Source organism: Lagopus muta, chromosome 17 (genome assembly GCF_023343835.1).
Source record: "Lagopus muta isolate bLagMut1 chromosome 17, bLagMut1 primary, whole genome shotgun sequence".
NCBI lineage: Eukaryota > Metazoa > Chordata > Aves > Galliformes > Phasianidae > Lagopus > Lagopus muta.
In genome coordinates this window covers 11,029,443-11,047,901 of record NC_064449.1, presented here as the reverse complement: position 1 = coordinate 11,047,901, position 18,459 = coordinate 11,029,443, and the positions used below count along the sequence as shown (strand labels likewise).

General features: G+C 47.8%; 1 protein-coding gene across 21 annotated transcripts in view; it reads right to left on the bottom strand.

Annotated features, from left to right (window-relative positions):
• FBRSL1 (fibrosin like 1) overlaps positions 1 to 18,459 on the bottom strand; it is a 417,331-nt gene that overhangs the window by 66,762 nt on the left and 332,110 nt on the right. For 15 of the 21 annotated variants that reach the window (XM_048964519.1, XM_048964530.1, XM_048964514.1 and 12 more), the window contains one exon: positions 17,596 to 17,649. The exons of the other annotated variants lie outside the window; for them this stretch is intronic. In XM_048964519.1, coding sequence (XP_048820476.1) covers positions 17,596 to 17,649 — 54 coding nt within the window. The remainder of the gene's footprint in view (positions 1 to 17,595; positions 17,650 to 18,459) is intronic. 21 annotated transcript variants of the gene reach the window in all.

Here is an 18,459-nt window from a genome sequence, read left to right as displayed (position 1 = left end):
CAAAAACAGGAAAGCCAACGTGGGACCCTGGTAAAGGCAAGCGCAAAAAGGCTTGGAAGGGGACCAAGATGCAGGGAGCGTACAACAGCATGCTACAACTGAGACGTTCTAGAGGCTGAGCAAGGCTTAACATTTTCAGAATCCAGGAGAGTATAAAACGGCCGAGTGTGCAAGCTTCCCCAGCACAGAAGTGACTCAAACTTTGATATTTTGGCTTTGAAACTCCTGTTTCAACATAAATTTCTCTGCAGCTACAAAAACAATGAAAAAGCCCCATAGCCACATCTCAAAAAACCCCTTCTGCAGCAGACAATCTATTGCCCTGCACACTGAAATCCCGGTCTGCTGCTCAGGCTTTCAGGTATCACTGTAATGCAAATCATAGAGAAAAAGCACTCTCAGAATAACAGTCCTGCAGAACGTTACCCTTGGTACCACCGATGCCCCGGTAATAACCTCCAGTGCAAATTGAAAACGCTACCATCGCCCCGAGAAGCACTGGAAATATTTAGTGCTATCAATGTAGGTCTAGTTTCATTAGTAGTCCAGACATGTGGTAATGAAGAACCCATTCAATTCCCTATCTCTGTGAGAGGTACACTTCCCGAGCTCCTGGAGAGCACACACAGGGCTGTTATCTCTGACAGGGATGGACACATGTGTGCATGTCCCAGATTTGGAGACGGCACTGCAGCGAGCGCAGCTCTCGCGTCACTCAACTGCACTGCTTAGAATTTTATATTTTAATTTTTTTGATGTCTGGGGAGATTAAAATGAGAACTGGCAGCATGTGCAAGGGATACTGCACTTTGAATGCGTTATCTACAGCGATTCAGGCTTCCCGGAGCTCCAGCTGAAGCGGGTTTTCCACGATGGAAGAAACTACATTACATTGCTCCCTAGGAAGTGAAACAAAACAATAAAGGATGGTTAATCTCTTCTCTAATTCTGCTCGGTGGGACAGCTCCTTCAGCAAGCAGCGCCTGGCTGTATCTACCTGGGAGGGGGTCATTTCACTTCGGCTTCCTCTTCTGCTTCCCCCCGTCCCTGGGAGCGCTCTGTCTCCCCGCTGCATCTTTCAATGGCTTTATCAGAGCTCGCACCAACTCAAGCGTGAAAAGTAGCTCCAGGCCCAGCGGGGAGAGGTGGGGGAGTGCGTGTCTGTGCGTGGCGCGGGGGGAGACAGGGGAAGACGAGGGAGGAAATGTTATTCTGTCCTTTGTCTTTTCAACAATTTCTTTTTAATGCAACTTGCAGAGCAGCATATAATTAGGGGTCTTGCGGAGCAGGCTTAAACTCAGGAGTAACCCTTCTAACGACCTCAGCAACGGATAATCAGGTACGCGGCTGTGGGGCTCAGCACGCCTCCCCACCCGCCGCGCCGCTCGGCCTCGTAATTAGAAGCCTCCACACTCCGCTGCATAAAGGCAGATTGCAAGGACAGCGTGAAGCCCTTGTTTGAAGCTGGGGGCACAAAGATTGCAGTGCCTGTGATGGATGGAGACAAAGACTCCGGTGCTGGAACGCTTCCAGCAGCCTCGCAATACTCACAGCATTTCTGACGGACATTTTTGGGATTTCTTACAGCAGCGAGGGCTGTTCTGCTGCACCACCTCCGGATTCCTTCACAGCTCCTCAGCAAGGGCTGCGGTGTCCCCACGCACGGGCACAAGGCCCCAGTGATGGTCTTCCCATCAGAGAGGATGGGCCGTTCCCTTTTCCCCACGTTCCTGACAAGAAGGAATGCCTTTGCACTTGGACAAAGAGTGGTGGGGACATGGGGCTCAGCCCCCTAAAACAATCCCTGAGCCGGGGGGTCTTTCAGCTCACTGCACTCACTCTGATCTGAAACAGCAGTAGCAAGAGTCGGGCTGAAGTTGTAGCCAATGTTAGCATGATTCCCCTGAACCTTCAAGCACAGATTAAAAAAAATACCCTATTTACGAAGGCATCCAGACCCCCTCTCTCTTTGCTGATGAGAACTTGCCTTTCTTTAACTATTTCTATAACTTTAAGTACATGAATATTGACACTGAATTGTATCCCAGCTGCAGGGGAAAGAGCAGAAGGAAGAACGGAGGATGGGATTTTTGGGGAAGAAAAAGCCAAGAGAGCAAGGGGAAGCCAGCCTGTGTAACACAGACCCTCACAAAGCAGGTGATGGCTTCTGTTCCACTCCAGTTCCACTCCCTTATTTTCATCTTCTGGCTGCTGCTGGGGCTTGCTTGTCAGTACCTCCACGCCTGACCCCTTCCCGTCCCACCTTGGCCTTGCAGCAAAGCAAGGAGCAGAAAACCAAACAGCTCAGGCAACCTGCACAGCGCAGCAGCGGACTGAAAAGAAAGCAGCAAAGGCAAAAGGGCTTGAATAATAAGGAGGAAGAAAAACCATGGAGCCTTTCAGAGGCTGTCAATCGCCAGACAGACAAGCTTCTGAGGAAACAGCAGAGGAGGCAGGCTGAGGGATGAGCGGCTCCCTTACAGCAACAACCCCAGTGTCACATCTCTCCTTTCCTTACACCGGGTCAGCAGGGACTGTAAGAGCACAGAACATAGGAGATACCCACAGCAGAAATCAGGACACCCCGCCAACGACGGCTGCCCTGAACTCAAGTCATCTGAGAACTCTTAAAACCCAGGAAGATCATTAATAAACTAATAGGAACCACCAGTGTAAGGAGTGTTACCTGGACTCACTAACGTGCCTCATTCTGAATAATGAAAGGGCAGAAGTACTCAGACACGGAGTCACTGCAGCTAAAACCACTGTCACAAAAGATGCTGTGATCCACGCTCTGTCTCCCACCCCAGCCTCTCCTTAGGTACTACTGCTGCTGCTGCACGAGAGCATTCTCCACCACCACCATGCCCCATTCTGCCTTTCTTTTGTTCTCCCCACTGCTCAAAAGCACCATGATTTCATACACCACCCTCCAGAAAAAGCACATTACAGCACGCTGCAGCCCAGCCTCAGAATCCCCACACAGCCCCTCAGAACTGCATGCTCCATGGCCACACCTCTGTCCTTGGGAGGTGGGATACAACTGCTGGATGGGAGCAAAGCAGCCCTACGTGGTGGGGCCTCACAAACACAACGCAGCTCCAGACATCCCCATTCACCAGGGCTCTTTACACCAGAGCTCCTCCCCAAATCACCAGGCCACTTGTTTGCAGAGAACAGGACCGCAGCCGGTGCCCAGTGTGACATTTTCCCAGCGCTGTGGCACTGTGGGAGGCTTCCCACAAAGTCTGGGGTTGTCTCCCTCCTTCTTTCAGTGCTTTTCAGAGGTGATGAAAATAATCAATGCTTATTATGCAGAAGCTTTGTTACACTCCTGCTCCTTGCTGCTGCACCTACCCAAGGCCATGTCATCTCTACAGAACAGAAAGGCAGGAACGATGCTTTCACACAGGTAACTCAGCGTTAGGCCTTCTCACGACAAACCTAAGGACACACCACACAGGCTGTCCCTGTTTTGCTGTACCAGCCTGAACTCTGCAGCCCTGCCTCACTCTGCCAGCTGCATGCAGGGGAAGAACTGCTTATAGCCCAACTCCGGTACGATTTCACAAGCTTCAAATCTACTTTCATGTTGGCTGCGTTACGTATTTCAGCACAAAGGAGCACAGCTTCATCACACAGCAGAGCTGCTCCACTTCTCCTGCAAGACATGTAGTTACCTGAACAAAATCTTTTCACCAGATCTTTTTGGGAAACACGTTGAATACAAATTTGGGGAACTATAAAGAAGGAAGCTGCAGAGAACTTCTGAATGTTTATGAGCTGATCCAGCTCTGTGACATTCAGAAACAATGCCAAATAAAACCACCTTCCCTTCTTTCAACTTCCCATGCGTGCACTTGCTGCAAATAGTTTCCACAAACTACTTCATACATCTTGAATTGACCTCTGCCAGCATCTTTCTTCCAGCCCAATTAACTCCCCGCAGCTCCCCCCAAGAGGACACGTGCTGAATCCCATTAAGGCAGCAAGAGTGCAGCCTGTGTCTCCACGGCAGCAGGAAGGCTCCAGAGAGCCGTGACCCCTCATGGCTGCCTGGTCCCTCCAGACTGACCTCCCCTCTCTGCTGGCAGCGAAGGGATGGGGACAGAAGCTGGCACGGCACCGGGAGGCGCTGCGGGAGCTGCGTGGGGTCGGACAGGGAGGGGACCAGCAAGGAAGCCGAAAATTTGAGGGCTCTGTCGTGCCACTGTTGACTCCTTCACTGTGATTAACTCCTTGACATCCTCCTCCCGTGACAAGTGGGGGAGGACAGGCTGAACGCGGCGATCCATTTGTCAGGGAATTGCCTCCTTCCCTTCCCAGCCTCACTCCCACCCATGATCTTTATGGCTCTGCTCCACGTTATGGACGGTTCGCAGCCAGATGCAGATTTGACAGCTGACATTTTCCCTATGAAAAATTCTGTTTGGGGGCATCCCAAGCTCCTTTGCCAGACCTGGTGGTAATAACATTTGCAAGCTTAAGCCCACCCCATGGGCTCTGTATGAGGGAAAGAAATCCTCTCCTCCCCAGCCTCTCATTCAAATGACAGTAATTAAAGAATCTCATCACTCTAGACCTGGAGAGGGAGGGGACTTTCACGGTAATTGGAGACATTACACGAAGCCACACTGTGCTTATTAAAAAAAAAAAAAAAAAAAAAAAAAAAAGGAAGGGGAAAAGAAAGGAAAAACCACACACAAAAAACCAACCCCCTTCCTCCCAGCCAGGCTGGCATTTCCTGAATACATTGCCTTTTTTTGAGGCACATTTTTAATACTGAAGACTATTGGAAGGGCTCCTGCAGCCCGATTAAGTGTAATGCAGCGTTAAGAAAAATAGGAGGGAGGGGGGAAACCCTCAGAAAAGCAATCGAAGAGAAAAATCTATCCCTGGCGCTTTGGCTCAGTTACAGCCAGGAGCCCTGCTCCAAACACATCCCACTTCCCAGCCATTTTCTCTGCCGGACACTCAGGGGACCCCAGCACAGCAAACTACAATTCCTAGTAAATATATCCCAGGGACACAATTAGTTTTTCAGCTGGGGGCATGATAAATTGGTCATGCATAATTCAAGGCTGGAGCAGGCTAGCGCACAAACTGCTCGGTGGCAGCTCCCTGGCAGAATGCAGATGGGCTGCCGGGCGCTCTCGTGGCCAACTATGTGCTCAGCAATCCCCGCTGGAGCCTTTCCTTCTTGTCAACGTACATTTCACCAACCAAATGCCTTTGGGGATTGAAGGTGCTTTATCATCATTTCAAACCTGCTTCAGCGCTCCCATCCCTGTCCATGGGTGTAGTTCCAACCACACACTTGCAATGGCGAGACGCGTAATTTTGGGTCTGCTGACGGTCTGTGAGGTGGATAAAAAGCCTACCTGGAGGAACAGCCTGAAGCTCTCTGAGCTTTCTTTAGCACTTATATAAATAAAGTTAGCCGCTCAGAGTCATTCCTTTGGAGAACAAGAAGAGCTGCTGCTCAGCAGAAGTCAGTCTTGTGAGGAATGAAAGGAAACCTCAAAGGAAACTGTGGGAGTGCTTCAAAATGCTGTGCTCAAATCGCAGTTTCTCAGTGCACGCTCTGTAGCCTTCCAGCCGGTGAGGGATACACTGCTGGTGTGCTGGAAGAAGCCACTAGAAACATTTTTGCTATTAGTTTGACTGCAAGAGAAATGAGTATTTGCAGCCTCAGATGCAGCCTTAGGAGCGATGGCCAGCAGCTCTCCTCCAGCAGCCGCAGTCCCGGCAGCCCGCACAGCGCTCACATCTCCTCGCAGGATGTGCTCAGCTCTTCAGGAACCAAATAAGCATTCTAACACTAGTCTGTGGGAAATATTCCTAGGGAGTAAGTTGCACTGGATCATTTCCAGCGTCAGGAAAGAAGCTGCTGCAGAGGGGGGTATCAATAAGGAAAAATTTGTTTCCTTTTGGCAGCGTATCTGTAGATACAGGAGCCCTTTATTTTCATGGTCCGTCTCAAGTACCCAAATAGGAGACTTTGGTTTCTGCCTAGTAGCCAGTGAGAACAATCCAGGCTTTTCTGTTTTAATAGGAATGCTTTTTTTTTTTTTTTTTTTCCCCTCCCTGAGCATGACTGTCTTTGTTGGATAGAGCTGGGTTTCCCTAGAGTGGAAACAAATAAAATCCCAAACAAATAAAATAGGGTACAAATCCAGGGAGCACCGACGTTAGCCTTGGGGAACATCCTCATCACCTTCAAGTGGCACAATTCTGCCAATACTTAAGCAGTACTGACTGTCAGCACGTCCACAGAAGTAAACCCAACTGTTCTCAGCATGCTAGCACTGTCATCTGAACAATTCCTCACACTGCCCCTTGGTGCACCAGGCAGAGCTGTCACAAAACCCCCCCGGATGGCCCTCTTCCATCCTCCCGGCATGCCTTTCACGCTTTGGTTCAATTGCAGTCACTTCCAGGGAAGGTTTTTAGTATGGTGCTAATTTGTTTCACTTAACTTTCTAAAAAAAAGAAAAGCAAACAAAAAAGCACTTTGCTCACATATTGTTTAAAGGTGTGACTGTGGGCACAGCCGGGATACCAAAGCAGACACCCAACCAGGGACACTGCAGGGCGCCAAAAGATGGTCAGAAAAAAAGTCAAAAGGGGAATCAGATCAAGAAAACAGTGAATGGTCACATGTTAGAGTCACAGGTCTGAACTTCCCAGGGAACATTTCAAGGTGTGAAGTGAAACACAGAGAAACCACAACCATAACCACAAATCACCAGCGCCAGGAAACACATCAAGAACACTTCACACACTGTCCGCTAAAGACAAAACGGGCCTGTCCCTGTCCATGCAGGAGGAAGGGATGCAAAAACTCACTGTGGAGTTGGGGCACGGCCTGAAGGGCCATGTGGGCAGGGGCTGGGAGCACCCAGCGGGCACAGGCACAGCACATGGACCCTGCAGCACACGGCTTCCTATGAATCCCACCGCACTTCCACATCCCGGTAACAGCGCGCAGCTGCCGCAGGTCAGACAAAACCCCTCTCATATTCACACAGCTCATCTGCACAGCACCGCCAGCGGAGCCTCCTGGGCATTTACAGGGCTCAGAAATTACAACCGTGGTCTGGTCAAAAATACAGAAAAGCCTCGGTGGTTCCACAAGGCCAACCATCCCCGGTGTGGGCACAACCAGCGACTGCTTCCTGAGTTTTCACTGGAAAAAAGGACCAGAAGCACATGAGATACAACACAGCCATGTGCTTTGTCTTGTCTTCAAGAAAAAAGCAGAGCAAAACAGAAACTTCCCCACTAGAATATTAAAAGTAACAAATTTTAAAAAATTACTAACAAACACTAACCTCAGATCATTAGCCACTCTGGCAGCGGGCCAGAGAAAATTTATAGCCGACGTGCAACATCAGCTTTCATCCAGAAATGCTAATTTCAGTAAAATGAATAGTGTGTGGGCTTTTCAAACTGCTTTGCATTTGGCTCCTCACAGCCCTGTTTAAAGCCTGGGAACCGGCCATATAGTTAAACTGCACAGATGTTCAACAATCTGTACTTGTGTTAATTACCCTAATGTGAGCAGAAACTCAACAGATCCCTGCTAATGAAGGAGAAAGTTTTCCAGTGTGACTACCGTATGTTTCATTGTCACTGTATTACCAAGCTTCTCCCCCTCCTTCCTCCGCCCCCCAGCTCCTATTCTCTCCATCTCCTTTGCATTCACATCACCCTCCTACCTCAGCATGCATGAATTGGACCAACTAATGACTGTGTATTCGCAACATGGCAGACACCATTAGGCTGATCGGAGGTGCGGCTGCTGAATTTTAACAGGCAATTTTAAACAAGGTAAGAAAAACAGATTCATCATGTTCTCGATTCTCCCATCCCCACCCATCTGCCATACTCCTGCCCTTGCCACAGCTAAAAAACACTGGCGAAGTGTAAACACAACCCCCCTTATAAAACACAGGAGTGCACAAAGCAATGCAAATAGATGTTGCTGGGTGATTGCCGGGGATGGAGCTGGGAGCACAGGCTGAGCAGATAGCACGGGGCAGCACAGGCACAGCTCCGGCCAAAATGTGCCACGGGCAACCTGCTGCTGCTCCTTGGAGCACGAAGGGCTGCCCACGGCTGTGAGCACAGCACGCTGCATTCAGCTGCATGCAGGAGCTATGATGGGATTTCTCGAGGGCAAACTATGAAAGAGCAAGGAAACGCTCAAGTGATCAGTGCTGCCAGTAGCAATGAACCAACACTGCTTCTCAGCTTAACCCAGCATTAAAACACACTCGACCTCTGCAGAACTGCTTCTCCCACCGAGGATCTCGCCTTCTCCTCCCGCGCCTCTGCATGGCTCCGGTGCCGATCACACCTCCAGCCGCTGCTCCCCCGCCAGCTGTGTGCTGCTCGGTGCAGCCTGCTCTCACCGCGAGCCCCAGCAGAGCTCTGGCTGACACCGGCCCGGCCGAAGCCACAGTGCACATCTCTGCATTGCCAGCGCTCCACAGCCAGGCCAGCCCTCACCAGCACACTGCATGACAACGGCTCCTGTGGGAACAAACACGCTTGCCATGCTCGACTTGACTGGCAGATTCCCCCCCTACGGCAGAAGAGGGGGAAAGGCCAACTTTGCTCATTTATTGCCTCCATCCTGCTAGCTCAAGCTCCTTTGTGCCCGCGGGCTCGCAGAGCAGCAGCAGAAGGCCGCAGCACACTGCGGGCCGCCATCTTGGCACCATCTTGCTGCCTCTCAGGACAGGCCCTGGCTGCCCCTCCTCACCCGCAGTCCATCGCTCCACCTCACAAACCTCGCTCTTCGCAGCGTGGGGGGGTTTGGCGTCACCCGCAAAGGGCTGGGAATTTATTTAGAGAGCTCTTGGCTCATTTCTCCTACCTCTCCATCGTTAGTACTGGAAGCAACACAGCTGTCTAATGGCAACTTCAGGCACCCATGGGCCAGCGAAGCAACGTTTTCCACACTTAAATAACACTGAGCTGATTTAATTACTGCACTTAATACTAACAAAAGATGTCTCAATTTAATCTTCAAACGGCCCTCCAAGATCAAAACACAGCTGGCTGGATAACAAGATGGCCTAGGCCAGCAAACAAGTAGGTCCAATTTGTTCAAGAGCTGAATCCACTCCTCGGTATGAAAGGCCAAGGAACACTTGTGTGTCAAGCGAATAAAAGAAAGCTGTGCTCCTTCTCCCCCTCCCTTCCTGCCCAACTTTTGTTATGCAGAAAAATAATAGAAAGGCAGCTGATTCATGGGTAAAGAAATGCAACACGATAAAAGAACAAATGATGTTTGGGAGAGAAAGAAAAGAAGTAAGAACTAAGATTTAACAGGTTTTGTTTTTATAATCCTTCGAGATGATTAAGAATGAATGAATCAGATTAAAATCACATGGGGACAAAGGAAGGTCTCTAACTCTTTTGTTTTTCTTTCCATACTGGACAGAAGAGACAGCTCATTAAGGGAAGCCCTCAAGACACAGCCACAGTGAGGAACAACCATGCCTTTTTTTAAAGTGTCTGTAAGCTGTGTTTGCGCAAGAAAAAGTAGGGGAAAATTAACCATTTACTTTTAACATTTTCTAATTGTCCACACTGAGCTGTTACTGTTACTTTTTGCCAATTATTCTGAAAAACTCCTCTCTCTTGAGCAGCTTTCAACGCACATTCCCGCCGACACCACAGTTGGGTCTCTCCAGACACCTTCCAGGAATTTGTAAGTTTTTGCACATTCCATTACAGCTACACACAGAAAAGTTAAAGCCAACCTTCCAGCCACTGCAACATTTCTGCAATTCCCTGAGCAACAGAGAAGCCTCAGTAAATGTTTGTGTTGTACAGAGGACGTAGCTCTCCAAATTCCCCTTCCAACTACCGATAGTAACTAGGGGCATGCAGCCCACTTTTTGATCTCAGCTCTCCTGGTATTAGTTACAAACAAGTTCACTACAAAACAGTTTACTGAGATTTGTGGTCCTTGGATTGACAATAGTCTGTGGGATATTACTGCTGAAAGGCTCCTCTGCAATAAATTTTCCTAATCTTTTTCTCTTGATGGAGAGCTGTAATTAGGTAACCCACGTGTTCCAATTTTCCTTGCAGCCCGTGCATGCCCTGGATCACGTTTTTTTGGGATTACAATGCCTTTTTCTTCTCTCCCTCAACACATACAGAGCTCACTCCAGGTTTCACAATACTAGTTGCCAAAAGCAGTTCTTAAACAACAGATGATGTCACTAGCCAGTGCACCATGAATTTGGAAGACAGCACAGAGGGGAATTTGCTACAACTCTGTGGCCTGTCCTCTCTTCTCTCTGGGCTGGGACACGACAGAGGAAGAAGGCATTACATTTAAAACCATCAGGCAATTTGGTGGTTTGCTCCAATCCTCTGGAAGGCACGAGGCATAGGCAACCAAGGAGCCATTTAAGTAAAAGGGACTTAGAGAGGTCACCTGGCACAGTCTCCTGCTCAAACAGAGTTAACTTCTATGCTCCAGCAGATTTAGCTGAATCTGCACCCCAGCACTGAACTCATTACCTCACTGTTCAGTTAAGTACCTTCTTCTCCTAGTAACTTGACTTCAACACCTGGTTTTGTAATTGGTGAAGCACACATTGCTGCAGCTTATAATGCAACCTCCGTACTGCTCAGAGAACACTTCTTGTGCTTCAAACTAGCTGGGCTCAGAAATCTGAATGGCAACAGGGAATAGAATTTTCCATCCTCTTGTCGAAACGGTTTCATTTAAATGGGGCTGAACTTCAGGTTAAAACCACTTTCCCAACCAATTTCAGTTCTAGACCACTAACAAGAGCTCTTGAGGAGGCACTCGCTGCTCAATTTCAAGCAAGTGACTGTTTCCAGATTGCCTGGTTAAGTTACAAAGACAGGGAACCAAGAGCAATTCTCCTAACTAGAATACACAAGCACAACCAGCTAGAAAACCTCCTCCTGCTGTCTTAGACTGAAAGTGGGCTCTGCTTTATGGCCAGCACTACACACACAGCTCTGAGTGCAGAATCCTGACCTACAGATTTCCTCAGGGCCAGAATGTTCAAACATGCTCAGACAATCGCACACCACTATTTCAAAGGCACACCTTTGCATGAGATTCCCAAGGGCCTTCGGAGTTTTGACTTAAATGCCTGGATTATTTTTACAATTCCAGTTATGGGTTCTTTGTTCACAGGGAGTTAAGCAATACAAAGAACGTAGCATGAGAACAATGGGCGTATTAGCATGCATGATTTCTCTTTAAAAAAAAAAAAAATCATTCTTTTCATTAAGTTGCAGATCCAATTTCAGTCTTTATTATCACATTGCCATGAGAGAAAGTGGTTCTTAATTCTAATAAAGGAAGGGAGCGTCGTATTTCAACAAGAGCTAAAATGCTTCCTGCAATACAGGAGGTGGAAAGCTCTTTTGCTCGCAGCGACTGCGGGCCAGACTCAGAGAACGAAAGGGAAATAATCCTTCCACACTGAGTAAATAAATCTCTTGTAGGACATACCTAATGGTGGGCAGTAGCCCAAAGGCACCTTGTCTGATGAGATCACTGCTGCCCCCTCCACTTGAAGGGAAATTAAGAGAATGCTCTGCCAAGCACATATTAACGTTTCACTTATCACCTAACCTGGGGTCCAAGTGAGTAAGAATACTGCTGCAGCCTATGGAGCACCACTGGACTAATAAAAACCTTTCTACCATGTTAACCAAGCTGCATAAACAGCCACAGCCACTGTGTCAGAAACTTTCACTGTGATTTCTAAGCCATTTTCACCCTGAAATCTACTTGACCCTTAAAAAGGAGCCTGCAGTACATTTAATGAGGCAGTCATACAAAACTTGACTGTATCCCGTTTTCTGTGAGAAAGACAAGCGAAACCCAGCGCACCAAACAAAACAGGCACTGCCCATTCACACAGGTTCCTGCAATTCACCTCTAAAGAAACAACAGAGACCCAGCGTTCGCATTTCATGTTACTGTGTGCATTTTGCAATGGAAATTCTGATTGTGCTTGGTCAGCTGAAGCTTCTGAGCTATTCTGGTTAAAAAGGCCCTATGGAAATTCTTTTTTTCCTGAAGATGACCAATAGGCCTATTATTTTACAGCCTTTTACAGTTTACACCAGCACTGGAGCCGTATGAGCAAAACCCATCTTCAAAACATAGTCCTCACTGGCAAGAACTAAACATAGTTTTGTGAAATTATTTTTAATACCGTTCCATCTCTGCCCATTCTAGTGAAGGAAATTAAATTAGTTGCAACCTGAGTACCAGGAGTGTGGTTTAAACACGGCCCACGGGGGCAAGCAACACAAAGAGGGAATGCAACACGCATGGAACAAGCCCTGTGCTGATGCTCACTGCACTCCTGGATCATAAAAGTTCCTCTGGTCACAAAACCAACACGCTCCTCTCAGCTACGTCTGGTCTCCTCCTACTCCTCAACCTCAGCAAGTACAGAAAGAGTAAAGCAAATGCAGAGAGTTTCATAAAAGACCTACAGGGCTCATAAATGACATGTTCACCCAACAACCAGGGATACGTGCAGTGCCAATATTCCCATTTCGCTGTTGGAAAACCTCGTGTACAGGCTGGCAGGTGCCTTGCACAGCAAGGTTGTGGCACGGGAGCGCACAGGAGCACACAGGATGAGGCTCCAGCCCAGGGACAGGCTGCTGGGGCATTTTTCAGATCTTCAGCAGCATTGAGAGGGATTATATGCCACTCATTGTATGCATTATTCATTGTTATTCCTTCTATACTCCAGCTCTCAGTACAAGGAATAAAGTGACTCCAAGAACCTCTGAACCATGCACAGAAGACATTTTTACTGAAATATCACTAACCAGAAAATCAGCAAGACACTGCTGGACAAATTTCAAGCCAGACCTAAACTGAGAAATGGAGAATGCAGAAGAGCAGAAGCAACTAGTGTTCCTCTCCTCCAGTCTTCTCGCATGCAATTCCCAGCCACAGGATTTAGCTGTGAGATACAGAAGCCAGATATGGTGTGTGCTTATGATTCCTTGCAGGTAGCAGAGCACAGAACCCCTGCCCTTCCCTCTGCCTGGGCCATTCATCTTGCCCAAGTGATGGAAAGCCCCGTTCCCAGCGGGTGGTCCTGCTCTCGCAGCCCTTAATGCCTAATTGTCACAAATCAACTCCAACCTCCACGCTCGGGCTGCTGCTACCCATCCCCCCCTTCCAGCCCATTCTCTTCAAGCCGATGGCAGCCCAGGATCCTCTCACGTTACCCAATCAATCTTTGGACACAGCACCTCGAAAAAACAAAGAGGCAGCAGCGACGCGAGCGCGGCCAGAGCCACATCAGGCGCTGCAGCCGAAGAGCCGCCAGCCCGGCGTGCCTGCGCGCACGCGTGCACACACACATGCCTCCTATTTTATTTTTTTGTTCAACTGGAATTAATCAGGAACGATAAACACTGTTTGTCTCCTGAAAGCAGTGGTGGGGGGATGAAATATGCCTCTTAAGCTTATCAGCCTCAGTGCCACCGAGGAGAAAGCTGGCTGCTAAGCCCGGGGATAATGGGCTGTCCTTTCAGGAAGGTATCAGAGGTCTCAGGAGAGGGAGGCAGCACAATGGTGTGACCTTCAGCTAATAAAGCCCACCCTAGAGTCCAAAGAAGCTTGGGGAATATTGACAAAAGTTCATATTTACAACAGCCTGGACTCTTTCCAGAGACCATTACCAGTTTAGAGAGCTGCAGCCTCTGTACGTACGCTCACAGAGGCTTTTATTCTGCCTCCTCCTTTCTTTCTTTGTTCCCATGCTGGCAAAGAAAAAAAAAAAATTTAGTTGGAAAATGGCAATTCTGCTAACAAGGCCCCACCAGTACCTTTTTTAATGAAGAGAGTTATTTAAAATTTCAATTTCAACCTCAGCGTTATCCTCTACTTGAAGGAGATTCAAGGCCTCTTGCAAGGATTCTCAGCGCGTCATCACGCTCATCAGGAAGAAAGCATATGTGTTTTTGTGGAAAATCTGCTGATGTATTTATAATTCTTTAAACAAAAAGGCAGCCAACATATTGTAAAATGAGAAGGTTTTTTTCTTTCTTATTTTTTTTTTCAATAGGCACTGGCAATCAATGCAGCCCCCGTCAGAAACGCTGAACTGAAGCTGTTTTCAGGCAGAAACTGATCCCCCCTGGCCTGCACTGCGGTCAGCAAAAGGAGTCTTAGCCCAGAACTGCGGAACATAGGCATGACTGGAATACAAATAATAAATACTATTTTAAAAACTATTCATACAGTAAGAAAAGCCAATTGCAAAACATAAAAACTGTTTGAAACAGAAGTTTCATTTTTCTGCCTCCTAAAGTAGCTCCAAAACAAACATTAAAAGTAAAGGTTCTGAGGAAATTCGGAAATTTGTTTTCGAAGGTAACTTCAATGAAATCAACATTAGAACTCAAAACATTTAATGGAAATAGCATCTTCAGTGACAGAACTGTTTTGAACACAGAGGATCCAGCCATGCCAGTCTGCCATTTCCATTTACCTGCCCGTGCCTCAGCCCTGCCATCCAAAAGCCATCTTGCTGGGGCTCAAAAGGGATCCAACAATTGGAAGAGATTAGGACTTCCTCCACAAAGCTTCTCCTACGAGGTGCCCCTGCACCTGGTGCTCCTGGTGGTCTCATTTACCACACTGCAATTTCAGCAGTTGCCTTCCAGCACCAAACCCATTTCCAACCACAGCTCTGGGGGTACGGCAGTAAGGCAGGCCCACAAGCAGCTTTCCAAGCTCTTCGTTTCAGCCCAAGCATACATTTTATCCCCTCTCTTTATCTTATTCAGGCATATTAACAATCAAGAGAGCTCAGGTGATTGATTACAGCCTGCCTGAATTCCAAGTAGTCAAATTAGACACTAATGTTGTGCTTAATTAATGCTTTCACACAAACAAGGTCATTGGTTGCATCAGGACTAATAGGAGATGACACACGCTGGGACTGCAGGGCCCAGGGGACTGGTGGTGAGAAGGAAAGTCCAGCCTATGGCCACTTACTGCAAATCCAAACCTGATCCCACGGACACCCCCACCTCACCGACCACCACAGCCACGTGCCAGCGCTCACAGCTCTGCCTCAGTGCTGCCCAGTTGTGAGCCTCCGGCCGTGCCAGGCACACTCTGCCATACCCCATTGAGTCTCTGAGTCTGTCTCACCAGGTAACTCAATGCTGGGTCTTTTTTGAGTCAACACAGTCATTCAGCTACGAACGAAGGCTTTGTATCAGCTGAGATCACCCCGTGTCCCTGCCAACTCCTCCTTGCTGACATGGGGTGCTCACACCAAACGCCTCCTGAGCCTGCCTAAAATACAGCGCAGCCTTACCATAAAGCCCTTTGTTCAGACACCCTCACCATAAAGCTGCAAAACCTTGGCTCCCAAGTACATTAAATCCTTATAAACCTGCCTTCATCTTAACCGCGCAGTATTTCACGACACAAAGCGCTTCTTCTGAGGGAGAGCACTTTAATGAGGAAAAGGGCAAATATATAAACCAAACCTCATTACAGCATAATTTTTAGGAGACAAGCACGCTGTTATAAAAACGAAGCCGTGGCAATTGCATTTCACAGGGCTTGATGATTTAGTATTTTTAAAGAGCCACTGCTACTTTCAGCCACGGGCGCTGTTTTGTTGTGAATTCAACAGGAAGCAACCAGAATTACGGGCCCACTGTTTGCTGTGTATTTTATACTCTGCAAACTGTTGCCAATGGCAGATTCAGACCTGCTGCACGCTCACAGAACTACCGTGCGTCAGACAGCAAGAGGCTGACTACAAGTCAGCTCACACTTTTATCTTTAAAACCCCTGCCTTCTTACAGGCTTCTGCTTTAAACCTGATGATGTGGCACGGACATGGTAAATTACTCAAATCAGAGCCAATTCATACTGAAATGAGCAGCAATGCCAAAGAAAATAACAACAACAACAAAAAAAAAGCAAAATCTTTGGTACAGTCATAGAAATAGATGTAACGCCACTTAATGCCAGCTGTCAGATAAGCCAGGCTAACAACAAGCACATCAAAGGGGCTGCAACTGGGTTCAAACGATTAACAGACCAGATTTTTTAAAAACTGAAACTCAGTCACTTTCTCCAAAACACCAAATGGAACAGAAGTCCCAGCCAAGCAGAAAGCCTTGACTGGAAAAAAAGGACTCCCCTCGAGAACAAGCCATCTATCTTCCTATGGAGCATCCTGACTTACATTGCTCTGGATCACTTTTAAACTTAATCTAATCAAGAAGCCATTATTGATTACAGTTCTTCCATATCAGTATTCCAGCTGTGACTTCTGAAACGAAAGCTCAGCAATGATTAGGTATTTACCACAACTGGGAGAGAAAACAGTGGGAAAACATGAGTGCAAAGGTCACCAAAGAGACAACACATCTGAACCCCCCCAACAACCCCAGCCATTTCCCACACAGCCCACCCAAACCCAGCAGCAGCAGGGCAGTGCATTTCATAGCAGCTTTGACTCCAAGCACACGTAACACTGACTGATGGATACTGATAGTGAGGACACTGGTGGAAAATCAAACCCGACAAAGCAACAAGATTGAGAGTTTCTTGTGTTCCTTGGCATTACCTTAGAAAATTATGTAACAAGGATCAGAATTTCAGCAAACAATTATTTTATCTACTGACACGGATCTGGATCAATAGCAGCGCAAGAACTGGCATGCAACTGACGCCTATATCCTGGTTAGGTTAAGTCTTCCTTCTTGCTCCTTGTAGCCTTTAATGATTGAAATGTTGGAGCGAATGGTGCTTGCCTTCCCCAGTTAACAGAAGGTCCAACACTACATGGATATGGTGGCGGAACAGCACTTCCAACTGAGTTCTCAGAGAGGAAATCTGAGGAGAACAAAACGCACCAACACTTTTCCCAAACACAGAATCAAAAACCTTGCTGCTGGGTTCTGTTCCTGAGATACCTCCACCATTCCCATTTCTACTGATGTGACTCTTCTTTCCAAGCTTAAAGTGAAAGGACAACAGATTCCTCCCCCACCATCACCTCTCCCTCACAAATCACAGCAGACTTTTCCAGCTCTTATCAACTCTTCCACAGAAGACAGCAGGCTGGGCAAGTCTGAATGGGTACGAGAGCACAGCCCCACCACAGGAGGATGGCACTACGCTAACCCAGCCTAGCACGTGCCTTCCCGTAGCTCAGCTTTAATACTCTTCTGCTTGGCTGTGCAATTAAAGACAAAGACAACTGCAAGCAAGTGCACATGCTGCTGGTTCTTTTGGACAACCTGCTCAGCTCCTCCCCGAACAACAAAGGATTTGGCGTGCTAGAAATGAGAAGCCTTACCACAAATGTAGAATGAGACCCTGAGTTCACAGGTTAGCTGATGTGGAACTGTTAACAGTGAATTGGCTCGGAGACAGCAAAAGAAAAAAAAATAATAAAAAAAAATACGGGTAGACAGAGTGAGCGAGAGAGACAGAGACAGCAACCAATTCAGCTGCAAGAATCAAGCCAAGTCAGTCCCAAGTGCCCGTGTTGGAGAGACTTGATCTCATACCTTGCTTGTTATCAAGGCACTCCTGATACGAGTCAGCTCCAGTTCCGTTGAAGTCTACAGACAAAACAAAAAGTTTCATTCATATCAAACATAAATATTAGGAACTTCTCAAATGGCAGCCTTGCTGGAGCAGTATGCTACGTGCAAACAGCGCAAGTTCTATAGAAGGCCATGCTGGTTCACTGACATAAAATGCGATTTGTTATGAGCAAGGGGCAATGAGCTGACACCAAGCCAACATGGGAACTGCATTTGGTCCTCAGCAGGAGGTACTGGGAGCTGCCTCCAACCCTGCCCAGTTGCCACAGCACTGGGGAGGGGATCCAAGCTGCAGCTGTGCTGAGCCACCTTGCAGTGTGCATGAAAGATGCAGTTTCTGCATCTGAACCTGTTATTAACAGTGCTCACCGCATGCCCCACGGAACCAGCGGTTGAAACCAACAGCAGAAACCAAAGGATCCCAACCTACAGGCTGGAATACGCTTCCCTGTGTCTTGCGATGTCACACTCCCTTTTGGCTTTCAGCTGCTACACCATATTAACGAAAACTAAAAACAGAAGAGCAAACTTTCCAAACATTGCCCTCCTATGGAAGCAGTGCAGTTACAACTAGGGCTGTGTGAGATGCTGATCTGTGCCAGGAAAATGGGGGAGCACCAAGACTCCTGCACCCGTGGGTGCTCCACAAAGAAACCCGACTGTCCCCAGCCAGCTTCCAACTGCTGCACTCACAGAGCGGCACCTCGCAACCAGAGTCCATGTCACCTAACAAACCCCTTCATCTTCACTACAGGTCCCACTGGATTGCATTGGCTGCCCCTAGGGAACTGTGGTCTGAACTGTGGGATGGCAGAACCAGGTTAC